Source organism: Delphinapterus leucas, chromosome 8 (assembly GCF_059928025.1).
Source record: "Delphinapterus leucas isolate spDelLeu-1000000601 "Yukka" chromosome 8, BTC_Dleu_Yukka2, whole genome shotgun sequence".
Lineage (NCBI taxonomy): Eukaryota > Metazoa > Chordata > Mammalia > Artiodactyla > Monodontidae > Delphinapterus > Delphinapterus leucas.
In genome coordinates, this window is record NC_143136.1 from 63,954,667 (window position 1) to 63,982,573 (window position 27,907).

The 27,907-nt window shown below is 42.9% G+C and overlaps 1 protein-coding gene and 1 pseudogene across 12 annotated transcripts in view; both read left to right on the top strand.

Annotated features, from left to right (window-relative positions):
* Window positions 1-10,445: 10,445 nt before the first annotated feature.
* Window positions 10,446-27,907, top strand: part of STK39 (serine/threonine kinase 39) — a 319,210-nt gene continuing 301,748 nt past the window's right edge. For all 12 annotated transcript variants that reach the window (XR_016394143.1, XR_016394142.1, XM_089916730.1 and 9 more), the window contains exon 1: window positions 10,446-10,739. Coding sequence is in view for 10 of the 12 variants with exons in the window: in XM_089916730.1 (XP_089772856.1) it covers window positions 10,547-10,739 (193 nt within the window). In the remaining 2 variants the exon portion in view is untranslated. The remainder of the gene's footprint in view (window positions 10,740-27,907) is intronic.
* LOC149748576 (uncharacterized) lies at window positions 10,752-27,651 on the top strand (annotated as a pseudogene).

Here is a 27,907-nt window from a genome sequence, read left to right on the forward strand (position 1 = left end):
AACCATCATGACCTTCAATTTCTCCATCTATAAAAATGCACATAATGTGATCTACCTCAGCAGGTTGTAGGTGAAGATCAGTCAGGAGAATGTATCTAAAATACTTAGTGCAATGTATCCATAAACTATAGCTAATGTTATTGTTGTAAAAGGAAATGCTTTGAATCATAGACATTCCTGAAAATTATCCTAAAGGAGTATATTATGATCCAATGTTTTCTTTGTTATGAGGATTGAATTCTATTCATTCACTCAGTGATTCATTCACATGTGGGGTTCTGAAAGAGAAAGTCATACCAAAGTCTTCTTTATAGCAAAGGAAAAAAAATTTCTTTGTATCAAGAACAAAGCTTTTGTGGGACTTCCCTGGTGGTCCAATGGTTAAGACTCTACGCTCCCAATGGAGGGGGGCTGAGTTCAATCCCTGGTCAGGGAACTAGATCCTGTATGCCATAACTAAAAGATCCCACATGCCGCAACTAAGACCAGGTGCAGCCAAATAAATAAAAAGTATTTTTTTAAAAAAAGAAAAAAGCTTTTGTGGATTAACCTGATTAACTTATAGTAAGAATAGTCTTTCGAGACATCATTTTTTAAAAATTTATGTTATTGAAGTATAGTAAGTCCCCTACATACGAACGAGTTCCATTCGAGAGTGTGTTCGTAAGTCCAATTTGTTCATAAGTCCAACAAAGTTAGCCTAGGTACCCAACTAACACAATCAGCTATATAGTACTGTACTGTAATAGGTTTATAATACTTTTCACACAAATAATACATAAAAAACAAACACAAAAAATAAAGAACATTTTTAATCTTACAGTACAGTACCTTGAAAAGTACAGTAATACAGTACAACAGCTGGCATACAGGGGCTGGCATCAAGTGAACAGGCATGAAGAGTTACTGACTGGTGGAGGGAGAGGAGGTGGGAGGTGGTAGAGCTGAAAGATCGTCAGCAATAGGAGATGGAGGGCAAGCTGCAATTTCACTCACACCTGACGTTGATAGAATGAATGTTTGCATCTTTGAAAGTTTGCAACTTAAAGGTTCGTATGTAGGGGATTTACTGTATAGTGATGTACAATGTTGTGTTAGTTTCTGGTGTACAACAAAGTGATTCAGTTATATATATATATATTATTTTTCATATTCTTTTCCATTATGGTTTACTACAAGATATTGAGTATAGTTCCCTGTGCTATACAGTAGGACCTCGTTGTTTATCCATCCTGTATATAATTGTTTGCATCTGCTAAACCCAAACTCCCAACCATCCCTCCCCCGCTCCCACCCCCCACCCACCCCGACCTTGGCAACCACAAGTCTGTTCTCTATGTCTGTGAGTCTGTTTCTGTTTTCTGGATAAGTTCATTTGTGTCACATTTTAGATTCTACATATAAGGATATGTAAATACTAAATATCATATAGTATTTGTCTTTCTCTGTCTGAGTTACTTCACTTAGTATGATAATCTCTATGTCCATCCATGTTGCTGCAAATGGCATTATTTCATTCTTTTTTAGGGCTGAGTAGTATTCCATTTTATATATGTTCCACATCTTCTTTATCATTCGTCTGTCAATGGACATTTAGGTTGTTTCCATGTCAAGGCATCATTTTTGAACCCTTCATATATTTAACACTGTCTGAAGTCAAAGTCATTTTGAGACGATTCCTTTCCATTCTGCTCTTCTCTCCCAGCTTCTGGGGTCTCTCCACCAAACCCAGGCCATCAGAGAATGGTTAAAATAAGACCCTGTGACCCAATAACTTGAATGCTCTAGTTTTGGAGTCTTTGAGTCAAAACTACAGTCATACTCACATGACCAGTCTCTGTCTCCCAAAACGACAAATTATTTGTTGACATGTCTGTCTGCCCCATTAGATGTTGTTTCTTTGAGAGTAAGGGATGGGGCTCATCCATCTTTCCATCATTCCACAACTCTATGCAGAAAGCTTGCACACAGTAGGTACACAATTTGTTTCTTTAAAATAATGTACTGAATAATATTTTATTCTAACCATTTCAATGAAAATATTTTTTTAAATAGTTACTCTTTCAATAGTTCTTATTTCAATTTTCTTATTACAAAAAGACTTAGTCCTTTTTAATGAGTATTTTGCTTTCATTGTCATTTGTTATGTCTAATTCCAGGAAAGCCACCAGTGACCACTGAGATTTTTAAAGTTGTCACGTATCTGGGAGCCCCCCAACTCAGGTGCTTTTCTAGTTGTGGCTTTCCTGTGTCACGGTAATCTTCTCAGAACTATCACAGTTATTTTCAACTCTGGTTGCACATTAGAATCCCCTCCCTGCCCAGTTTCTAGATGCAGCTTATTATTTAGTAGAATCTAGGTGACACCCAGGCATGGGAAGTTTTAACAAGCTGGACAGGTGACTCTGATGTCCAAGCAGGTTGAAAACCACCTGGACCACCTATGTTTTACTCTTGGGGGGAGGGGCGACCAAAGTCTGCTCACCCTGGTCTAACCTGAGTGTGGGCTCTATGCCTTTTGAATCATGCTATGCAGAGTCTGCAAAATTCTGCTCCACTGGTCTGATGTGGACTAAAAATGTTTGGCCTGTGCAGTATTATTGTCTTATAATTGTGAAATATTTCAAGCGTACAGAACAGTAGGGTCACTAATGTAATAGAAACTCATGGACCTATCATCTAGTCTAACAAATCTTATCATTTTGCTATATTTATTACAGATTTTTATTAAAGCAATAAAACATTACAGATGCCATAGAAGCCCTTTATGTGCCTCTCCCCTGCCTACCCTCTCAAGGGATCACCACTACCCAGAATTTGAAGTTTATCGCTCAGGCCCATGTTTCACTATGTATTTATTCAAAGACTGTGTTTAGCATTTTCTTGTTTTAAAACATTATGTATATGGTATCAGATTCTGTGCAGTATTTTATAAAGTCAGGCCAATATTTAAAAATGGAAATATTTCACATAAAATCAGATTTGTTGGCTTCTCCTAAAACAACCAGAAGATCTGGCAGCACTGGGCGAGCTTTCTGGCATGATGGTATACCATGCTGGGCCAACGCTGGTCGGTGTGACACTGTCCCACTGCTCACACTGTGTAGACATATGTGCTTGCACCTGGGCTGTGTCTCCTTGGATGCAGGTCTGGCCCCTGATACTGAACTTCCTTCTGTCATGATTCTTTGCTTTCTTCAAGGCCATTTCTGCCATCCTCTCCTAACTGCTTAATAGCAAAGGCATCTACCTCTCTAGCTGCCTCTAATATCTACCTCTCCTTCTGCTGTTTTGTTGCATTTTTATTTTATTTTATTTTTTTTGCCATGCTGTGTGGCTTGTGGGATCTTAGTTCCCCGACCAGAGATTGAACCCCTGCCATGGCAGTGAAATTGCCGAGTCCTAACCATTGGACCGTCATGAATTCCCTCTTTTGTCTGGTTTTCATTTTCATTTTCTTGCTATTTCCTGCCATTTCTCTTAGAATTCTTGCCTTTAGCACCAGTAGGGCATGGGTTTTTTGGTTTTGATTTGTAGACTTTGCCAGTCAATAGTAAGAGAAGTGATTTATTTTGATCAGCAAATCAACCCATCATATGGCATCTCTGTGACCTCTGGTTTGGGCTAGTCTCCTTATTTTAAGTGTTGTTTACATGTTTCAGTAACTTGGGGGCAGCTGGGGTGCTGGAAGATTGGACACTGGATAAAATGGGATTGTATGGGTTATACAATTCTTAAGGGCTGAGATAGTTTTTGTAAGGCCAACTGGCCGGAGGCAAGGGAACGCAATCAGACTCACAGGTTGCATCAGACCGAAGCTTTCCGGACCACCCAGTTCCAGAAACTGACCAGGAGACTTTCCGGACCACCCAGTTCCAGGAACTGACTTGTGGACTTTTCCACCCGGCCCAGCCTTCCCGCCTTTCGAGGGGCGGGACTAACGGTCCCAAGACTGATGCAACCGGCACCGGATATTGTCACGATACCCGAAGAGACCACCAAATAAGGAGTAACCTGCGCCCTCCCGGATTCACCACACCCCTTTCCCTTCTTCCCCTATGAATTCTGCCCAAACCCTCGCCCGGGGCGCGCCTCCTCTGGCCCCTTTGTCTCACACCAGTGAACCTTGCCCGGGAGCGTTCCCAAATAAAGCTCGTTTAAGCTCTCCTCCGTTTCTTGGTGCCGTTCCTTACAGTTTTGTCTTTTATTTTTCTACAGCATTTGGCAAAGTGTCATGCAAATTATAGTCCCTAAAAATGTATTTACTGAATGAAAAAATATTAGTAAGTTAAATTATTAAATGTTTTATTACATACCCCTTATAAACCAGGGCAGCCACTGACCCTCCTTTGTTTTTCAGAATACAGGTAACTCAACATGCCTCTCCTGATAAAGATCTGAGGCTGGCATGGAGGCCGGAGAGGCAGAGATGAAAGAGTGTTCAGGGTTTGTTGATAGTTTTGGTGGGAGGATTTTTTAATAGAGAGGAAAAGAGAGGCTTTGAGACATCCTTGGTGTTTGGAAAATTTTGAAGTTGGGAAGGGTTGAACAAAAATTTTCAGAAAATGCTGTTTTGTGTAATGAACAGGATTCCTATTTGAGATTCTTCAGTGGAGACAGCAATAAAGAATCAAATTGCTTTTAATTACATTTTTATGTCAGTCTGCCTGGGACAAGACTATCAGGTTTTAGACAGGTTAAAAGACATATATATGCCACAGAGATTTATGATAATGCCTTTGGATGTTTTAGCAAAAGGCAAGCCTTGCTAAATATGGAGGTCTTCCCTATGCATACAGAGAGTAGGGCTTCTAGTGAGACTTCTCTCTATCAGGACCCAAATCATAGTCAGAAACCTCTAAGATAAGTGAAGAGGCATTAATTGTCACCAGAGCAATTTTGTCTGTAACATAAAATGCAATAGAAAGTCAGTTTCAACAGTAGGTTGGGAAATAAATGAAAACACGTGTCTGGAAGTTACAATTCATATAAGTTTAATTCCTTAAATCACATGAATTTAAAAAGCAGTGTCTTTGCAATAATTTAGCTTAAAATAGATTTAAGCCTCTCTTTCCATTTATGGTTGGGAAATAGGCACCAATGACTCCTTAACATTAAATTGTGTTAACCTGAGAAAACTGGATCACACCAGCTCTGGACCTGGGGTAACATATCATCAGCTGTGTCAGTGGCAAGCACATGACATCTCTATGGGTAAGCTCATTGTAGGATGCCTTGGTCTTCAAAGTTGGAAAGGTTCATATGTTCTCAAATGCATTTTTCAGATGGACGTTTGACATCTGTGCTGAAAATTCATTCAGATATTTACTCTGCACTTTTTTGTGTTTTTTTCCCCCCCACTTAAAATTGGATTAAAAACAAGTTGTAGCGTAAGATCCAGGGTTTTGGTAGAGTGATGGCTCCAAAGCAGTGGTTATTTCCATTGGTGCTCATTGCTAAATTTGGTCCAAATGAAATGCAGTTGGCTAAAGAACAAATCCCATAATGCCGCAGTATTACTTCCCTGGGGCTGCTGTAACAAAGTACCACAGACTTCAGTGGAGTAAAACAACAGAAATTGATTCTCTCCCAGCCTGGAGGCTAGAAGTCCAAAATCAAGGTATTAGCAGTGTTGGCTCCTACTGGAGGCTCTGAGGGAGAATCTGTGCCATGCCTCTCTCCTAGCTTCTGGTTGCTGCTGGCAATCTTTGGCGTCCCTTGACGTGCAGACATATCGCTCCAGTTTCTGCCTCTCTCCTCACATGGCATTCTTCCTGTATCCCTGGGTCCAAATTTCCTCTTCTTGTAGGGATACCAGTCATTGGAATAGGCCCAGCCTAATCTATTTTGACCTAATCTTAACTTGCCAAGACCCTATTTGCAAATAAGGTCACATTCACAAGTGTTGGGGTTTGAGCCTTTGACACGTCTTTTGGGGCGATGCAATTCAACCTGAGACCACCACCCTTGAGTCCCTCCCAGGAGGAAATTCTGGAGCCACTGCTATACTACTAAAGTGTGTCCCTGTGGGTAAGGTGTGTTACACATACCAACTCATTTCATCTTTACTGCAACCCAATAATCCTGGGATAATTGTCCCTATTTTAAGAAAACAGAAGCTCAGAGAGTTTGAGCTGCCAACTAGTAAGTGCAGATCAAGTATGTAAATCCAGCTATTACAGACTTAAACCCATACCTTTTCTACTATGGCCCTGCCATCACCTTAACTCAAAAAAATTGGGTGCTTGTCTTTGGAAGCAATTGTTGAAATAAATGTTCAGCTCTGTCACAACTTTCCCCTCAAACATAGTTACTAAAACAGGAATTATAAGAGAGTTGAAAATGGGAAACATGGTGATACATATTCTTCACACCCAAGAACATCTGGCCTTTTCTCACCAGGCAATGGAAGTGACTTTGCAATAGATTATGGGTTAGCCATGGGAGAAGGACCACCTGTCAATCAAGAGAACCTCTCATTCCTTCAATAGAAGTATTTCTAAAACATTTTATACATTTTACTTGTGTTCATCTACTTTTTTAATGGATTTGGGCAATTTGACTTTTAAAGGAAACTCATCTGTCATTAAGTTCCATTTTTCTGCTCCTTAAATAATTTTTAAATCTACCCCCTCATCATTATCCTCAATATCATGGCTTTATTCACATACACATTTCTCTAACTTTATTGCAGTGGCTTCCAAATCCGTCTCTCCGCCTCCAGTTTCCTCCCATCTAATCCACCCTTGGCATGGCTGACTCATTCTGATGCTTAAAAGCATGTTTTTATCCATTTAAAAAGTGTTATATTCATTCAACAAATATTTACTGAGGATATTCTTTGGCAGATGTTATTCCAGGCACTGGGATACGGCAATGAACCAAAGGAACAAAAATACCTGCCCTCAGGGAGCTTATAGTCTGTACAGTTCATGATTGCCATTATTATAAATCTTTCTCTTCTATGTTTTGTTACAAATCTTGGCAGATAAGAATAATGATGAAGACATTGATAAGGGTTTTCATTTTATTGAACATTTACTGTGTCAGCCATTATGTTAAGCTGTTTACATGCAAATTATGTTGTAACAACCCATGTCAAAGTTATGATGCTGATTTTGTGAATGAGGACATTGAGACTCAGAAAGTTAAGGTCAGTCCAAAGTCAGAGATTAAAAAAAAAAATTGTTGTTGGTGGTAAGATTTGAATCTGGCACTTTCTTTCTTCAAGGTCTTGGCCACTACACTACACATCTTCTTTTAGATGTTCAAAAGGTTGTACAGGAGGAAAAGCTTTAACTTCTCAAATTTAGTAACTGGAGGCCTGTGAATTAAACTGACAAAAGACAGATTAGCAAGAGGAAAAAACACAGTTTATTTGCATGTGAAATGCACATTTTTGTGGGAGTACTCAGTGATGAATAACTCAAAGGGGTGGTTAGAACTGGGGGCTTATATACCATTTTAACAAAGGGTGATAAATTATGGAGAAGTGACTAGACAAGGAAAAGGGAGTTTGGGCTTCTGGGGGTATGGGTAAGTTGTGGGAAGGTAACTAGGAAATGTATGGGGGAAACTACTGGTAGATAAGAGTTGTTTGTGCAGACTCATCTCAGCACTATCTCCATGATAACATTCCTGGTATGGGAGAGGGGGCACCTTTGCAAATGGAAATTTCCTTTATAAATGGAAATTTCATTTACAAAAGGGCAATTTATGCCATGTTTTTAGGCAGACTGAGGGAGGGAAGAGAACTCTTCCTGTGTCTATTGTTTCTTAATTGCCTTCAGCTCAAAATAATTCTTATGCCAAAGTGGCATATTTGGGGTAGCATATTCTGATCCTCTTCAGGATTTGTGAATAACTAAACTCTATTTAAACTCTTTGTAATGCAAAGAACCACTGCAATAATCTGTTTATAAAATGACAATTTTGTATATTCAGTTTACCTAAAGCAGTGATTTGCTCTTCAGAGGACATTTGGCAACATCTGGGGTCCTTTTGGATAGTCATGACTGAGAGCGGGGGTACTACTGGCATCTAGTGAGTTGAGGCCAGGAGAACAGACCTCTACAACACAGAGAATAACCTGGCACAGAATATCAAAACTGCTGAAGTTAAGAAACCCTGACATATAATGAGGTAGTTGTAAACACTTAACAAAATTTGGCCTCTTATTTTTTTCTTTCTAATGTTTTAAAGTCTCTGACTAAATGTAAATAAAGATAAAGAATAAAGATATGTATTGAAATAAACGTTGTTTACATTTTAAAGGCTTCCTCCCCTGCCACCTTTCAGTTTAAATTTAGTAATAGGTTTTCAGGGGAAATTGCATATCAGTTAAATACTTTTTAAATACATATATTTCCTAGTTTTAAGTACCACTCTACTCAGTTGTTTATGGAAACATTAACTTAAAATTCTAATCCAATGCTTTTATATAATTTAAAAATATAATTCAAGCTCTGTTCTTCATATATAAAAATGATGCCAAAGGCCACTGATAGTAAATGTTCTTTAAACTGATTTACTGGCAGTAGTGATGGGTCTGCACTCAGTCTCCAGTTCTTACAAGTCATCATCCTAGGAGCCATTTGGAAAGTAGTCTGCTGGGTACAGATATCTGGTATATGACTACAGAACACTTGTTCTTTGTGGGAAACTAAGTGATCTGTGTTTGATTCAAATCTGTGCTATTGGTCTTGACAACATTATGTTTTCTTATTAAGTTCCAAGAACTTTCCTGGCCTTCACAGTTTCCCGGCCTTCATGGTTTGAAAGTCAAAATATAAATTCATGTGACAAAATGGAAGTCATATTCATTTAATCATTTTTCTTTTCCCTAAAAAATAGTCCTTAAATGTTCTTCGGCTTGGGAGTAGCACTTTAAGGGGTGAACAGTTACAGCATTCCTGTTCCCTATTATTCTTTCCCCCTTGAAACATCAGAGGCCTAGAATTTATTTGTTCTTGAAGTTGTCTGTTTCTTGACAGACATTAAAATTAATACAGTTTTTGAACACTCCTTCATAAAAGAATGTACAACTTCTCAGTTCAGCATAAATTTCTGTGTGTAGACCAGAGCACAGGAGTTGCTTTACCCCAAGTGTTCCATCATGCTGTGAGAGATTAAGCATACTCACCGTTCGGTTTCCATCAATGTTTTGATTAGACATACAACGTTTCTCCTAATGAATTTCTGGGTTTCATCTGAATTATCTTTAAAAAAAATTTAAGGAGATTTTTGTATATAAACACAGGAGACAAAGTATCACAATCTTTCTGATTTTCTTTTTTTAATATGCTCATTATTCTTATTCAGTAGTCCTCATCATGAAAACGACACAAGATAATTTTGGCCAAATGACCATTATGACCATTGGGTCACGGCACCGTTTCACCTTAAGACAAGGATGGTGCAATCTTGGTCATCTATACCAGGGGAACACAGAGAACATTCAGCGTTAAATATGACACCTGTAATTAGGAAGACCTATGGTTATACCATAGCAATTTTAAGGATGAGGTAATTTTGGGAGTGATGAAAAGCAGCAGTTGTTTCCAACGCAGTTTATTTATGCTGCGGTACAAACTTTGACAACCAGTATGCTCTGTAAAAGAAATGCCTGCTATCTGTTGTCCTAACGGGTTAATGTGGCTTGTTATTAAGGGTCTAAAATTTGAAATAGTGTCCAAAGTTTTCTTACACTTCTTATTCTAGCTGCACAGGCCCTTTCATCACCTCCCTGGGATCCAAGCGGCTTGGAACAAATGAATAAAGTCTGTGAACAGCCAGAGACCTAAGGAATCATGTTTCACTAAGAAAAAACCAGAAGGGCTGCGATTAGATTAGGCAAGGTGGGGAAAGGGATATTGGCAGGTAGGTGGCCGGAAAGTTACAACTCGGTTGTTTTTTAACTGGCGTCCTACAAATGGCCGGCGTGTAGGTGTCTCACTCGCTGACTTGTAAATGAACTTCAGGTTCTCTTTACTTGGGGAGACTTCTGAATCTGAGAACCTGGCGGCGGTTCAACGACCCCGTCCTCGGGGACCCCAGGGGACATCTTCCGGAGAGTCCGACTGTCTGGGGCGAAGGCGCACGGAAAGCAGGGAGTGAGGGGGAGAGGAACGCGGGCCCCGAAAGCCAACCTAACCCGGCCTCGCTCCCCTCCGGTGGAAACTTCCCCGGCCGCAAGCAGGGCGGGAGAGGGCGGCGGGGCGGCGGTTCCCCTCGCGGAGACAGAGAACTGCGCGCGCGAGGCGCGGGGTGCGCGGCGAGAGCGGCGGCCGCCGCCTCCTCCCCTCCCCGCCTCCGGTGGCGCTGCCTCCTCCCTCCGCGCGGCTCGGCCTCCCTTGCTCCCTCCCCTCGTGGCTGGCTCCAGCGGCGGCGGCGGCGGCGGCGGCGGCGGCGGCGGCGGGGGCGGGCGGGCGGGCGGGGAGGGCGTTCGCCGGTCGAGAGGTGTCGGCGGCGAGGAGAGTGAAGGGAAGTTTCAAGTGGAAGGTCGTCCGCCGGCCGGCGCGTCTTCTCGCTCTCCTCCGGCAGCATCATGGCGGAGCCGAGCGGCTCGCCCGTGCACGTCCAGCAGCCCCAGCAGGCGGCCCCGGTGACACCGGCGGCGGCGGCCCCGGCGGCCGCGACAGCAGCGCCGGCTCCGGTGGCACCCGGGGCCCCAGCCCCGGCGGCGCAGGCGGTCGGCTGGCCCATCTGCAGGGACGCGTACGAGCTGCAGGAGGTTATCGGTCAGTGCTGCGGGCGCGGCGGGGCTGGCTCAGCCTGGGCGCTGAGGCCGGGCGGGAGGCGCGACCTGGGCGGGAGGGGACGCGGGATGCTGGGCTTGCTTCCATGCACGCCCGGGAGGCAGAGCGGTCGGCTTCTGGGCCTACCGGCTTCAACAGCTTTTTTTTTTTTTTTTTTTAATTTATTTGTTCGTTCCGTGAGCGCTGGTGCTGCAGGAGGCGGCGCGGCGGATGTGACTCGCACTGCAGACGAGCCGCATGCTGCAAACTTTTATCTCCCCGATCGCTGGGGCGGCGGAACTGGGGACCCGGCAATGCCGCCGCATTTTCTTCCTCCCGCGCGCCGGGCCCGCAGCCTGTGGTCGGTGGCCACGCGAGCAGGCAGCCGCGGCCGGGGTGGGGTTGCGGGGGCGCCGCCCTCGGCTTCCAGCGCCCCCGCGCCGCGCCTTGGGGGCCGCGTCCTGGGGGACCCAGCGGGCGCAGCCGCGCCACTGCTCTCCAAGCTCCGCGCCTCGGTCTCCCGTCAGTAGCCTTTCGGCGTGGGTAACCGGGCTACGTAGGAGTTGCGGAGGCCCAGGCTCTTTCCCGAGGCCGGAGAGGATGCTGGCCTCCCTCCCTGACAGCCGCCGCTCCACGCCCGCCTCACAGCCCGGCTCTCCGCGCCGCCCGGCGTTCTCGGGTACCCGCCTCTCGGTAGCTGGGCGCGCCGCCTACTGCCCAGCCCGGTCGCCCGTGGAAAGCAGGCACCCTGGCCTTCTGCCCTGCGCCGGGCCGATGCTTCCCTCTGGTTCAAGGCCGAGCTGCAAGAATGAAAGCCGAGGCTGTCGGTGATCTGCCCTCTGCCTTTCGGTGCCTTCTAGTCGGCCCACAAATACCACCTTATCTTACATTTTAAAAACTTGGCAAAGTCGAATGGCAAGAAGCCGGCATTACCTTTCCCTGGGCCAAGCACGTGAAGGACGAGGAGAGTTGTGTTGGCCCTTATTGGATCATCTCGTCTGAGAGGCTTGTTAAACCCAGTTAGGGAACCCACCAGGTAAAGTGGGCCCTCAGCTTCTAACCTTACTGGCGATGGGATGGGATGCTGCCTGCCCATATCTTGATACTTAAGTACGGTGATGAAAAAGGAATTCAGGATATTCCTCTTAAACTTTTTTTTTTCTTTTCATTAAAAAGAATGCTCCACTCCTCCCTTAAAAAAAATTAAAACAGATACTAAGAATTTCATTAGGTGTTTAAACGAGCCTTTATCACCTGCTGCTGTGTGAATGAAACAGCATAGACTGAAATAAATACTGAAGGGCAGAACCCTAACCCTAACCTAGGCTATAAACGCTCCAAAATAAGCATCTGTATGTAAAATTCTTTGAAAACCAAGAACTTTCATAACTTTTGGCCAAAGACTCTAAAAGGATGAGTCTTCCTGTCACTGCGTGGATTAAATATTTTCAAGGGCTTCTCAAAGCCTAGAGTATTTAGTGAAAACTCCTTTAACCTGGTAGCTAAGCCCCTTCATCTTCCCAGTTTTAAGGCCTGCTCTCAACTGGCTTGACCCCTCTCATATTCTGATTGCATTGATTGTATCCTGAATAGTCAGCTGTCTTAGGACCCGTCTGGCCTTCCATTCCTTGTTGCCTTTCACAGGCTCTTCTCTAAGTGCCCATGTTTGTAGTGAATGTCACTCAGCTTTCAAGGCCAGTGTGAATGTTCTTGAGAAACCTTCTCCTTCTCCCTAGGCAAAGTATGGTGGCTTCTTCTGCCCCTCTTTTTATATCTCACAGCATGTAACTCCATAATTTTTATGTGGTCAACAAAATTTAAAGGCCTACTATGTCCCAAGCATCGTGCTAGGTGCTAGCAGTATAGAAATTAATAAAAATTGTCCCTGCCTTCAAGGACTTCCCAAGTAAACGACTCTGTAAGATGTGATGAGTGAGCACTGGTAGAGCACAAAGGAGGGATTGACTGCTAGGAGAAATAAGGAAACAGGGTATTCCACAGAAGACATCTGAGCTGAATTTTGAAGTCTGAGTAAGTTTGTAAGGTGCCTGATTATTTCCATTGCTGCCTTTCCTAGCTAGGAGTTCCTAGCTGTGAACTCTTCCAGGGTCTTATTTATCCCTCTGTCTCCAGCACATAGGGATGATGCATACAAGTTGAATGATGGTATCAGCCTCATAGTTTCCATAGGGTCAGGACCAGCACTTACTTATCAATTTATATGCTTATTTTGTTAATTATTAGGGTCAGTATGCAAGCTTTGCTTTTTGAAAACAATGTTCTGAGCTGATCAGTTTTGTCAACTAAAATGAATAAAATCTTAGTTTAATTAAGGTGAGGGGATTGATTGCAGGGCTTCTTTCTGCTTGCAGTAGCAGCATTGTTAATTATGGTTGGTCAATTTAATTAAAAAGAAATTTACCTGAGGAATTTTCAAGCAGAAACACCTGCTTATTACTTCTACATTGATTTTTGCACATTCACACTGTGGAAAGGGCTTTTCTACATTTAAAATTTATCTCGTAATTTTCCAACTGAAAGAGATGGCCTGTGGGGGGCCCGTGTTGAAGTCAAGTTGCTGGAATAGGGCTTTCCAGAGTCTTAATGTTTATAGGGAATTACAAACCCATTTCCATTTAGCGTTTAATGCTCGTTAAGTAATGAAGAGTGGACTTGCAGTTAAGCACTTCTGCTTAAACATTACACGCAGAAGTTAGTAGTTCAAACATAGGACCAGTTTCGACATGAGTGCGGGTGGACAGCCTTGGCCTCTCCCGGCCACAAGGCAGGTGTCATATGATAGGGCTGCGGCAGTGTGAATCGTGACCAGCAGGAGGCTCAGATGTGCCTGAGCAGAAGGCCAAGAGAGGCAAGGTGTTTTAGCTTTGCAGCATGGCACCGAGCACTTTTTCTTCTTCGTTTCCTTCTGGCAGAGGTTGGGGGTCTCAAGATTAGAGGAGCAGAGGCTTACTGAAGTCCAAACAAAGCAGGTTCAGTTGTTCGACTTCTGTTTTAGAAAAATAAACACAGGATTTTGCAAGTCTAAGAATAAAGTTTTCTCTTTGTTATATTGTTGTTCTTGTGTGGTGAAAGACCAGTGGAGCGTTTGTAATGGTAATCTGGTAAAAAGTAATGGTAATCTGGTAAAAAGTTTGTATGCGACCTGGAAATGATGTACAATCTGTTGGGGGAGCTTCATACTTAGGGGTTAACCATGTTATGAAATGATTAAATTCCTTCTTTTAGCCATCAATATTAGTAGATTTCAAATATTTCTGTCTCCTATAGAAATAACTGCTCATGGGAGGTGTCCTAGCTTGTTTAATACTCTTCAGCCTCATCAATCTTTGTTCCTCAACACCCCCCCCCCCCCCCCGCCATCTCTCAGATTCGCTCTTTAGAAGTATATGGGGCACCCAAAGATATGCTAGTTGAAAAATTAGTTTATTTGTTGGTGGTATTAAATCACTTTGATTTGCTAAACAACAAAAAGTGAATCATGTAAATGTTGACTTGGGCTTCCTTAATCGATTGAACAGCCTCAAGGAACTTTCCTGTCAAAGAGTTATATTCAGTGCAGTATCAGTTTCCTTATTAGAATCGGATAGTTCTAGCAGGGTCTGTTATGTTTGTTGGTTTTCCTCTGAGAAACACTAAATAGACCCATGCCTCAGAGCATGTTTGATTTTCTTAGATATTTTTTGCAGGATGAGTCTTTCTGTAGTTTTGCACCTTATTTCTCAGCGTTGCTTCACTTTTATCCTGGGCAGTCATTTAGAGTGATCCAAAAGTACCACCTGCTGCATTTCTGGTTCTAGTCAACAAAAAGAATTTGGTTCCTAGACTCCTAACTGTAGTTTGACAGAGGGGTTCTCAAGTACTCTGTTGATTTCTCTCCCGGGAGCTTTGTTGAACCATTCCGGTGCATCTTCCCCAGGCACAAGTAATGGGCAACTCTCCAGGTCTTCAAGGAGCAGTAGCCCAGAGCTCTGCTCTGTGCTCTCAGAGGTTCTGTGGAGCTCTGTGGTTTAGGGATTATAACTGGTTTTATAGATGTTCTAGAGGGATCTTGAGGACAGTGGAACTATATACTGCGTCACACTCTTTTGCACAGGACCTCAGAGGCCTGGAGCACTGAGTGTGTATTTTAATCTCCCAGACCTTTAAACCGGGCTGCTTTGCTGTTGCTGTCAGTTGTTAACTTGCCTTTTATTTATTTATTTATTTGGCTGCGCTGGGTCTTAGTTGCAGCACGCGGGATCTTTAGTTGTGGCATATGGGCTCTTAGTTGGGGCATGCATGCGGGATCTAGTTCCCTGACCAGGGATAGAACCTGGGCCCCCTGCATTGGGAGCGCTGAGTATTAACCACTGGACCACCAGGGAAGTCCCACGTTGGCTTTTTTTTTTTTAGAAGAAAACAGAGAGTCCTGAGATGCTTAGCTTCACGCAGGTGTTTTGATTTTCATATCGTTTCACTTTTTTTTTTGGTAAAGAAAAATGTATATAGAACTGCTCTTTTCGTTTTTTTTCATTATTGTGGTAAAATATACAAATATAGGTAACATAAGACTTACCATTTTAACCATTTTCTAAGTGTACAGTTCGGTGGTGTTAATTAATTCAATAGAAATGCTTTTAAATGTGCTGTTCAAACTAGCATGTGGGAAAAATCTCTGGATTAAGAGAAACTCATGTTAGAATTTCTATAATACTTTATGCATTTGCTTTGTGACAGATAAAATTATAAATTTCCCCCTGTCTCTTATAAGTCTGTTGTATCCCCCATTTTTGATGGTGTTGGAGAGTAAATTAAAACGTGGCGGGCTCTGGAGTCAGATGGCCTGGCAGTGGCAGTCGCTGGCCTCGCGACCTTGAGCCAGTTATTTGGAGGCGTCTGCACTCGGTTTCCTCATTTTCGACCTGGAGATGATAACGATAGGGTTGCAGAGAAAGGGAGACTCTGGAGCACTTAGAACAGTGCTTGGCACAGGGCGAGCTCCCCGGGAGTCTGAGCCTGCGCTGCTGTGCGCTGCGCCGGCTGATCAGGCCCGAGTTACCGGCAGAGAATACTGCCCTGACTCTGGCCAGACTGTGGAGCGTCCTGTAGAGTTTCCCTGCTCAGTTTGCATCAGGGAGTTTGCAGGAGGGGGAGCTGGCCCGCGAGCCCCCGCCTTCCAGTGGGCGGCGCCTTCCAGTGGGCTGCTGGCGGGGCAGCCTGAGGCCCCTGCGGGGAGGTAGCTGCAGAGACCTGTGGAACAGGACAGCTCGGGGCCTCGGGTGCCAGATGGCCCTCTGACAAGTGGTGAGAGCATCCTGCGGGAAGGTTGCTGGAGGTACGGCCCGTCGCGAAAGGGCTCTGTGAGCAACCTGCTCCGACTGCACTTTTCTCCCACCTCTGCGTCCGCCCTGCGGAGGCTGCCGTGCTGGCAGGAAATGCTGCTGACTAAAAGAAATGGTCACTGTGTGCCCCAGCCGGTCAGGGGACGGGGCATTTGTCTGCAGATCAGGTCATCACTGTTGCTCTCCCGTCTCCTTCCTTGCCTCTCCGCTCTTACCTCTACTTATAAATATTCTCGTCTCCCTCTAATCATTCACAGCAAAAGAGAACAAAACACTGACACTCTTACTACTTCTCCTTCCTCTAGCTCCTGCCTTATCTCTTTGCTTCCCTTCCCAGTGGAGAACCTCCCATCCACTTCTCAGCTCACTGCAATCTGGCGTCTGCCCTCTTGCTAAGAAGCCAAAATTGGAATGTCCACAGTCACCGTGACCTTCTGTGGCTGCAGCCAGTGGACACTGCAGGCTTTCCCTCTCTTCCTCTCTCTGCAGGAGTCGGCACCATCTGCCGTTTCTCCTGCTCTTTCCCCGCGTATCTCTGCTCCAGGATCCACTTCTCTATGGGTCTGAGGCTTCAACCACTGGCTGAAATGCCCAGGGCCTCTCTGGTCTTTGGACTGGTATGAGGGCTACCTTTTAAACATCTTTGTTTAGATACTTCACAGAACTTCATACTCACAGTGAAACTCACTGCCTCGCCACCTTTGCTTCATCCTAATCCTTCACCGTTCTCCATCTTACACAAGACCCCTGAGTATGAAGCAGAAACATGCTGCTCATCCTGCACTTGCCCGTCTTCCTCTCTCTCCCACATCTGATTGGTCCTCAGTCCTAAATACTCTGCGTGCTGGATCCCTTCTTTGATCTGTCTCTCACTCTTCCTCTTGGCCATTGCCAGTTCAGTTCGGGCTCTTATCAGTTCTTAACTTGGATGACTGTAATGACTTCCTGACCAGGTTCCTTGTCTGCAGCCTTGCTTCCAGCTCTAGTATGCATTGCTACCAAAGTGATACTGCTGTACCCAAATTTTTATCAGTTAACCCCAGGCTTAAACACTTTTAGTGGCTCTTCCATCATCCTTAAGATGAACTCTGAGCAGGTGTTTAAGGCCTTCGGGAATTGCCTCTTGCCTCCCATTCAGTGTCTACCCCCCCTGCCCCACACCCTTTGTCATTTCTATTCTCAGGACAGACTCACAGCCAGTGGGAACCTTTTTGCAGTTGCTGAAATGCTTCATGCTTTCTCAGCCCCTGCTAGGCAAGTTTTCCCTCCGCTTGGAACACCCTTCCACACCCCTTCCGTTCCATTTTCATGTATTTAACAGAGAGCTCTGTCTCTCCTTTTAAGCGTTACCTTTATTGAAGTATAATATGCACAAGGAAGAGTATACATGTCGTAAATGTATAGCTTGATGCATGTTCATAAACGGAACCCACCCTGATCTGGTCTCCCTTTTAAGACCCGGAATAAATGATTTCACAGAAACGGTCTCTGCCCCTGAACCGCCTTCCCCTCTGCTCCTCTCTTGTCTCTTTCACCCCTGGTGGTCCTCATACCCTGTGCAGATGGTTTGCCTCCTTGCCCATCCCGGCACTCCTCCTCGAGGACAGGCCTTTGGCCTCCATAGCCCACACCTCCTATTAAAGATTCGATAAGTGTTTTCTGGATGAAGGTCTGAATTTTAGGGATAAATGCCCTCCTACCCCCTGTGGAAGAGGAACATTGCCTCGCTTCTGAATATTTGCCTCCTTGGATCCTGAAGATTTAATCTTGCCTGTGGTTAATGATGATGCTTATTCGGTTGCGTTTGGGCCAATCAGCTTAAAGGGCTCTGTAGAAATTAGCTCATTAATCCTCCCAGATCAAGAGTAAGCACTTTGAGTACTTGCACCTGCCTGTGCTGTGCAGGCAGGCAGGCAGCCAGCCAGAGGCCTGGCTTTCCTGAGGTCATTGTTCTGTGAGGTGGCCTCTGCAGATTAAAGGACCCGGAGCTCCCTGCCACAGTCTCTGCGTCCTTTTACTCAGGCATTGCAGAGCAGGGTGGGGGAAGTCCTAGCACGCCTCTCCTCTTCTTTAGAGCTTTCCTTTCTTGAGTGTACCCATGCGCTCTCTCTTGCTGTTTGTGTAGTTATATATAACCCAACCTTGAAGATCTGTGGGCCTTCTTGCTGTGTAGAAATCAGGACTGTTGAAGAAGATCAGGGATACAGGTGAAACACAGCAGCAGAATATCAGACGGGTGGTTTTCAAAGGTTGATACGATGGCAGGAATTGTATTTTTATAAGTGACAAGGGACTGGGGGGTGATAGAATTGGTGTGGTACATGCTAAGACCATAGAACTGGATCTTTTAAAGTCAAAACCAGTCTAATAGGTGTTGTAATTCCTCTGTGGTGTATTTTTGGGAAAGGTTTTTTTCCCCGTTAAAAAAAAATTCTCCATGTAATCAAGTGAGGTTTTACATATTCCTCCAGGACAGTTTTGCTTAAATTATCCCCAAACAACTCCAAGATGGCTGAAGTGATTCAAGTACTTCAGGTGTTTCTTTTTCCAAATCCGCTGTTCATTGGTCAAGTTTTTGCTGCTAAAGAAGAATTCAGTATATTAATTAGAAAGGCATTTTAGATTTGGTTTAACTGGAAAGCAGAGGAGAAATAGCAGTCCTGTAGAGAATGGATTGGCAGCGCTTTAGTTCAGAATTGATTTAGATAAACACTTTGGGAATCTGATGTGAGTAAATGCTGATGTATTTCAAGTTTCTTCCCATTTGCCAAACAAATATTTGGGAATAAACTCTCACTTAAAGCTTTAAAAAACTTCTTGGACATTGAGGAATTAGATGAATTGACCTTTTAAACTAATTGTATATTTTGATGTATGGGAAAACATCATTTTAAGATAGAACTTAAAACTTCATTTTAAAATAGTTTTATTTTCAAACTTCTTCCTAGTAAGTGGCATGTAGTAGCACTCAGAGGCCTAGTCCTGGGTGTTCATTCACTTCTTCGCTCAGGTGAAAATACACATTCTTGTGACATTTATGGGGTTCAGGTTTCCAACGTTTAGTCACTGATGTACCAGAAGAACTAGTATGGTAAGTAGAGATGGATGACTTTCTATCATGTGAATGATAAATCTTCATTGGGGGAGTGTTTTAGAAGCCAGTGACCTGTGACAATTCTGAAACTTCTCACAATCACTCTATTGATGGTTGAGGTCTTAGAAGAATTTGTGATCTTGTTTTGAACGGTAGCATCAGTTTGTACCGGGGCTTGTAATAAGGGGCATCCCTACTGGTTTCTTTCCTGCTCTGTTTTGTTTGGGGATTGAAAAGGATTCATTTTATGGATTGGTTCCTATTGGCGTGTCTTGTGTTGTTAACATTTTACTTTGAATTATTTGGTCTGTCCTTCCTTCTTCCCTCCCTCACTTCATCCTTTCCTCCCTTCCTTTCCTTTCTTCCTTCCTTTGAAATTGGCAATGTCACCAGCCCCTTTCTTAATTATGAGATGACTCAAGAAAGCAGGGGAAGAGAGTGCCCAGGGATAGGAATGATAGGTCAGTGCTGGCTTTTTAAGGTCAGCTCCTAAGTGAGGAATAGCATAGGAATATAGGGGGATAATGAAATTTAATTTTGGAGGAAACTGAAGAGAAAGTCCATTCCTGTTCCTTTGTTTCTACAACTGAAGATTCTAACAACCTAACTTAATTTGCCTGTGGTCCAGAAGTCCTTAGAATCTCAGGCCAATGCTTCCTACCCGCTTCATTGTTTCTTTTTATCCTTATATTTTGGCTGCGTTGGGTCTTCGTTGCTGTGCGGCTTTCTCTAGCTGCAGTGACCAGGGGCTCTTCTTTGTTGCGGTACGCCGGCTTCTCCATGCGGTGCTCGGGCCTCTCATTGCCGTGGCTTGTCTTTGTTGTGGAACGTGGGCTCTAGGTGTGCGGGCTCAGTAGTTGTGGCTCGCGGGCTCTAGACCGCAGGCTCAGTAGTTGTGGTGCACAGGCTTAGTTGGTCCACGGCATGTGGGATCTTCCCGGACCAGGGCTCGCACCTGTGTCCCCTGCATTGGCAGGCGGATTCTTAACCGCTGCGCCACCAGGGAAGTTCCCAGTTCAGTGTTTTCTTCTACTTACATCACGTTGATTCCTCATTGGTGGGAAGGAGGAAGTTAGAAATGTTATCGACTCAGTGAATTTTATAACTACCATTTTAATGAAGTAAATATATATCTTATCTGGGAACATATTTACCATATAGATATTATAGTAAAAATCTTTCTTTAGAGGGGTTGAAATGATCTTTATATATCTTTCTTCATTAGAGCATGTTTATTTAACACATAAACCAGGTGATATATAAACATAAAATAGTTTCATTTCAACTATCATCTTTTGCCTGGCTGTTAGAATAGACTATAAATATATATTTTTAAAATTAATTAACTCATTTATTTTTGGCTGCGTTGGGTCTTTGTTGCTGCGTGGGCTTTTCTCTAGTTGCGGTGAGCAGGGGCTACTCTTCGTTGCGGTGCGTGGGCTTCTCATTGCGGTGGCTTCTCTTGTTGTGGAGCACGGACTCTAGGTGCGCAGGTTCAGTAGTTGTGGCGCACGGGCTTAGTTGCTCCGCGGCATGTGGGATCTTCCCAGACCAGGGCTCGAACCCGTGTCCCCTGCATTGGTAAGCGGATTCTTAACCACTGTGCCACCAGGGAAGCCCTAGACTATATTTTTAATCCTTAGTTAGAACCTGTCAGTGAGGTGGAAGTGTGTGTGTGTGTGTGTGTGTGTGTGTGTGTGAGAGAGAGAGAGAGAGAGAGAGAGAGAGAGAGAGAGATGGCAAATAAAAGGTTGAGGAGCAGGAAATAGATGTACTTCAGGGCTGATCATTAGCTGGAGCAGAGCTTCTGCACTAGAGCCAGGTCCCTGCTGCCAGGCTGATAACTTTATAGCAGTCAGAGCAGCAACGGCATTCCTAGCAGTGTCTAGTTCTGAGCTGTCCGGAATGGTAGCCACTAGCCACATGTGGCTATTTCAGTTTGAATTAATTAAAATTAAATAAATTTTGGGGTGGAAAGGAATGAAGAGGCAGAGCACAGAGGATGTTTAGGGCAGTGAAACTGCTCTGTGTGATGCCATAATGATGGATACGTGTCATACATTTGTCCAAACCCACAGAATGTACAACACAGAGGGTGAGCCCTAACGTAAACTGTGGGCTTTGAATGCCGAGGATGTGTCAGTGTAAGTTCATCAGTTGTAGCAAATGTACCACTCTTTTGGGGGATGTTGGTAATGCTGGAGGCTGTGCATGTGTGGGAGCAGGGGGTACATGGGAAGTCTCTGCCTTCCTCTCAATTTTGCTGTGACCCTAAAACTGCTTTCAAACAATGAAGTCTTTAAAAATGAAATAACATACAGTTCCTCAGTGACACGAGCCACATTTTCAAGTGCAGCCAACTGTGACTAGTGCAGCTGAGGAACTGTATTTTATTTATTTAATTTTAGGTCTATAACCTGCACTGTCCAGTAAAGTACCTTACTGGATAGTACGGATACAGATTATTTCCATCACCACAAAAAGTCTTACTGGAGAGTGCTGGATGGTAATTTCTCAGAAATGTTCAGAAACTGACTAAATATTATTATGATGGCTGTAAATATCCTGAGGCTACCGCCTGGTAACATGCTAAGGCATTGCCACTGACTTAGAAGTACAAAAGGAGACAAACAATGCTAACCTGATTAAAAAAAAAAATTGTTTTCACTCTTTGCTCTATTAGAAAGCTAATTGATTCATATTTTCAGAGGGACAGTTATTCTTTTTTGTGTATGGTGAAACAGATACCCCTGTTGACGTAGAAAGACAGTTTTGAAGTATGAGTTTTTATCTTACTCACTTAACTCATTCTAGGATATTCTTGTGATTACTGTAAACACGGAATCCTCCCGAATGAGATCTAGTATTTTCAGAAGTATCAAAATGTTACATTTCCTTGAGAAATCACTTCAGAGCCTTGGGGCTGGATGTGGTAGACAGAATCACTTCAGTTTATCTTCTTCTATGTCATGAAGGAAGAAAGAACTGACAAAATAGTTTTTTTGGTGAAATTACAAAGACATTGTGAAATTAACTCCCCTTAGAAAAAAAATGATACCTGTGTCAGTTTTAGTCACTTAAATGGTGAGTTTGAATCATGGTCCCTTCTTTTCCCTTGATTTTATAACAATTCGGTAATTGAGTAATTAAAGGATTTAATAGTTTAGTCTAAGTTATATAACACAAAGCAAATAAAGCGTTCAGTATTGAAGTCAGTACCTTAACAGAAATTCAAACTCAGTCATCACTGTTTGGTTAGGACACCTTTTTTGTTAGGAGAGGGGAATTAATGACATGGGGTGGGTGAAAACAAATATCTATGTAGGGAGATTAACTGGGTTTAATTTTGGGCAATTCAGAAACAGTTTGTACTTTCTTATGTTTAGTGTCCCTAGGGTGACTGGGGCCATCACAGAGAATGCTTTACTATGTAATCCTTTTTTATTTTTCCTCATAGATGCCCTGTCAAGTTTCTGGAGTCCTAAATCCAGTGCCTGACCTTCAACAAGGGCCGTTGCAGAAACATTTTTAATATGGCAGTTGGGTGGCTGAAATAGTACTAGGGGAAGTGTCTCTGTGTATTTTCAAATTAATGATCATTAGGACAAATTTAAGAATAGTGATATTTTTGGCATAAGTCTAGATCAGGACTAGATTGTATATCTTTACTAAAATAAATTCTCATTGGTTGTTTAAAAAGTGACAGTCTCGGGCTTCGCTGGTGGCGCAGTGGTTGAGAGTCTGCCTGCCGATGCAGGGGACATGGGTTCGTGGCCTGGTCCGGGAGGATCCCGCATGCCGCGGAGCAACTAAGCCCGTGAGCCATGGCCGCTGAGCCTGCGCGTCCGGAGCCTGTGCTCCACAACGGGAGAGGCCACAACAGTGAGAGGCCCGCGTACCGCAAAAAAAAAAAAAAAAAAAGTGACAGTCTCTAGGGTGAAGAGATAATGAGCCTCTTAGTTCATCTATAGCCATCTTCCTGATTGTTTCCATAGAAGCAGCAAGACTGTTTAAAGGCTATAATTTCATGTCCTACTCTTCAGAGCCCATTAAAAATAGGCAACATAGGCGGCTTTGTAGCTTATATATTTGCTTAAATAGTCTTAAAGACAAAGACGGTAACTGCTGTGCGGTCACTGGGATAGGTAAACATTGCAGTCAGGCACTTGTTTGGCTTTTGCTTATAGGTTATGGTCCATTTAGTCTCCTGAATTAGGAGTGACATTTTTGGGAGTTCCATGGTGGCCTAGTGGTTAAGGATTCCAGGCTTTCACTGCCGTGGCCTGGGTTCAATCTCTGGTTGGGGAAGATCCCACAAGCTGTGTGGCATGGCCAAAAAAGAAGAGTGACATTGTTCTCGGCTATATGTAGTTGTTTAAAAATGAAATAATCTCTTGGAGCTCCTTGGAAGAAAGGGAGTGACAAAAATGTGAAAAGGTGGTATTTATGGGGTCTGACCAACTTTAAAATTAATCATATCAGGACTGATATGCACAAGAAGTATTGTTTCCTTCAAGGGGACATAGTGGGAGAGGGTCCACTTATACTTTATAGCGACATTTTATTTTAAATTAAAAAATTACCCATTTCTATCAGCCCTCTTATGAAGAAACGAGACTGATTTTCTAATGTGACATTAATTTGCTCTTAAGGTATTGCCCAAGCTGTTTTTATCAGTTGTAGCTTGATCAGAATCGTTGTTTAACCTTACAAAATGACTCTAGTCTGAACAGTGCTGTTAGTTGTTTAAAGTCAGTTTTGTTTACTGTTATTTTTAATAGATTCTGCATCACTGCTTCATAGAAGTAATGAGATTATCCGGGACTGTGGTTTGCAATTACAACAAGCAATTTGTCTAGAGGCAGTGATAGCAATAGCAGAAGCTGAGGGACTGTGAGGATGTGTAATAGAGGGGTTGGGTGTGAGATTCCAAAACCAGATCTGTGAAGCCAGAGACAAGATGGGATCATTGGAAGGCAAAGACTAGCATGAGGCAGCAAAAGACCTCGGATCTGAGCAGGAGTGAATAAGATGGAAAGTAAGGACTCAGGGGCATTTCCACGTTTTGCAGGGGTTCAGCAAGGGGCCAAGGCAAGTAGGGACAATGAAACTTTTCCCAGAAAGTTTTAGTGGCAGCATCTTGCTGAGGTGGGCCCCTCTTTTGAAGCTTTGCCTTCAAGGGAGGGTGTCTCTGATGAACAGAAAGGCTCAGTTCTGATGGTCTCTGCGTCAGCTATGTATAGCTGTGTAACAAACCACCCCAAAACTTAATGGCTTAATATAATGACCTTTTTATTTGCTTACAGTTCCATGGGTTGGCAGTTTGGGCTTCACTGGGCAGTTCTGCTGGTCTTGCCTAGGGACAGTCTGTGACCAGCTAGGCTGGGGCTATCTATATTAAGATGGTCTCATCATGTATGTGGTGGTTGGTGCTGGCTGTTGGCTGGCCCTCTCTTTCCGTTGATTCCTCATTCTCAAGCAAGTGTGCCCGTACTTCATCCCTTGGCTGTGTTCCAAGGTAGCTGGAGTGGAGCTGCAAGGACTCTTGAGGCCTGGGCTTGGTGGTGACAAAGCGTCACTGTGTCTCTTTCAGTTGGTCAGAGCACATCACAGGGTAGCTCAGGCTCAGGCGGGAGGGAGATCGATTTTCCTGCTTGCTGGGAGGAACGGTAAAATCACATGGTAAAGGGACATGTGTACAGAGACGGGAGGAATTCTTATTACCATCTTTGCAAACTCTCTACCACACAGCTTTATGAGTACACAATGTTTGTCATTCATTTAACATTCGTTTCTAACTTGTGGTAGGGGAGCTAATTACCTGACTGCCTTACCCCTGATTGTTATAGTGTGGTTGATTACAGGTTTCATAAACTAATTTTTTGTGTGAACCATCCATCAGCATGATTTTGGCTAGAAAAGTGGCTTTAGAAATGTATAACTTTCTAAGAAATCTAAACATGTCTTTTCTAATGTAACATTTGAAGGGCAGAGGGGTGTGTTGTGTGTGTGTGTGTGTGTGTGTGTGTGTAATGCTGATCCTTTTTTAGCCTTGAGGTGTTCTATTCCAGACTGACCTTCTTAAAACTCAAGAGCACCACATTAAAAATATAGATTGTTTGCATGCGTATGTAATTATTTCTCCTGCCTCATAGAAGTCAGTGAAGTAGGTCTATCACAGTTCTAAAAACAACAGATTTTCTATGCATCACTCAGTTTAAAGGTAGATTGTTGCTTAGACAATTATGAAAGTTTCTTTACTTTGAAGTCAATCCAGCAATATTGTACTGCCCGTTTTATAGTCATTTTTCAAAAAATAATTGCCGGCCTATTAGGATAAAAATATTAGAAACCCATTAATAGTTATTGATAGAAGTTGCCCATCATATACTAATGGCAGAAATCATAGAAGGACGGGAGTTGTGCAAGTATACCATTTTTTAAATTGCAATGTCTTTCTGGTAAACGCCCTTACAAAATATTATATGCTTTTAGATGTGGAAAGAGGGCTGGGTGTTATCTTTATACATATACAGATTTAAATGCTAAGTGGCTTGCTGTTTATTCCAAAGGGGAGACAGATCTGTACATGGATAAAATATGTGAAACTGGTTGGCTCACACTGCTTTCTCACATTAAGGAAGAAAGGCTGAGAAAAGGATGTTACCAAGACCTCTGAGTTATTAAAAAAACCTCCAATCTAATTTATTTTAAAGTTCCAAAATATCATTCAAGTAATAATAGATGGTCATTATAGAAAGTTTGGATAATACAGATGGATAAAAAGGGGGGAAAAATCACCAGTTACCACCTGGCCCAGGACTAGATGCTATTTGTGTGGCCTCTCCCGTTGCGGAGCACAGGCTCCGGATGCACAGGCCCAGCGGCCATGGCTCACAGGACCAGCCGCTCCGCGGCATGTGGGATCTTCCCGGAACGGGGCATGAACCCGTGTCCCCTCCATCAGCAGGAGGACTCTCAACCACTGCACCACCAGGGAAGCCCTAGATGCTATTTGAATTTTGCTGGAGGAGTGTAAGTTTAAATGGGATAGGACAGCAGAAAAACATAAATTGATATTTTTGGAAATTAATACTTTTCAGCATTCCCAGTACTTTCACATTTAATTTGTTTAGAGCAAGAAAAATAAACTAGTCTTAGATTAATACTTGCTTGGCAAAAGTGATTTGTTTTTTGAGAACTTGGTACATACTGAGAGTCAAGCATACTGTATGATTACTGGACAGAGAACTTATGTGTATTTTTCTCACACTTAAGTGTTCTTGGAATACATTTACAATCTAATCTTAATGTCTGTGTTACAGTTCATTTCTTAGAAGTATCTGTTACGCTTTGGCTTTTGTCCTCTATGTGTTACGGATCACCGTATTTGGTACTTGGCTAATGGGAAGTGAAAACATCTTAACAGAAAGTTCTGGGATAGAAGTAAATTAAGAGTGAGTAACTTTCCCGTTGTTTGTGGGTATGTTTGAGCACAGTAATGACTTTTAGATTTCACATTGACCTTTCATATCAAACCTCGAGCTGGCAGCGAGAATTTTCTAGATTGGTAAGATATCTTTTTGTAGAACTGGCTTTTTGATTTCAGGGACATGTGGGAGAAAGGAATCTCTAGGAATTTAATTTGATGATCTGAATGTTGAGCTTTTCAGTCTTTAAGGTTGAATTTCATAGCATTTTGAACAAAAGAATGAAATACCTGTTGGCACGACTAGTCTTTATTTTATTAAAAAAGTTTTAAATTACAAAGATATAATAAATACTTTTGTGTCAAATAGGTGAAAATAACAGCCCTCAAATTTTCATTCCCCAGCGATACACACCAAATTGACCATACAGGGTATCCTTCTAGATGTTTTTCTGTGTATAAATATACACATAGATTTTTTCTGAATGTAAATATTGTACATGAAATGTGGTAACTATGCATCATATTCTACCACTTAACAGATTTTACTTCTACAAGTAATATATATTATATGTATATTTTAGTCCTGTGTATTTTTTATATGTATTTGTAGTAAAATATTATAAATATTCACAGCTTTCATTCTAAGTCATTTCTTATAGATCCACATTTTAAAATATGCCAATTTATTTCTATTCCGGGTCCATTTCTATTCTGTGGATGTACTTTATTTAACCAGTCCTCTAGTGATTAACTTATTGGTTGTCTCCAGGGTTCCTCACTTCTGTGGGATGGATACCCAGAAGTGGGATTGCAGGGACTAGTGGTATTGCCATTTGTACTTTTGCTAGATACTGTGAAAAATCTCCTGCACTTTTTATGTTAATTAATTGCCCTCTTAGTTGCTCCCATTTCTGGTCTTAAAGATAGAAGAGTGTTAGATTGAGGTGGCATCTTGCCTTATTCCGTACTTGACCCAGACCTACAATATCTAAGACTAGGAGGAGAAAATGGTGGTGGGTTGGAAAGAGATAAATAATCACCCAAGTTTAAGAAATCAAAGTTGCATCACTTTATGAACTAAAACAGTGAAAGGTCGTGCAGTTTATTACTGTGGACAAATGTATGGAAAGACTTTCTGAATTGGTGAAAAGTCTGGGCTATAGAATGTAACTAAATTGATTAATATACCCATTTGGTTAAAAGGACCCGGGATTCACTAAAATTACCCCCACGTCACAGGGCATTCTTTATAAAGGTAGATATGGGGATGGGGAGACAGGCATCTCATCCATCATCCCAGGTT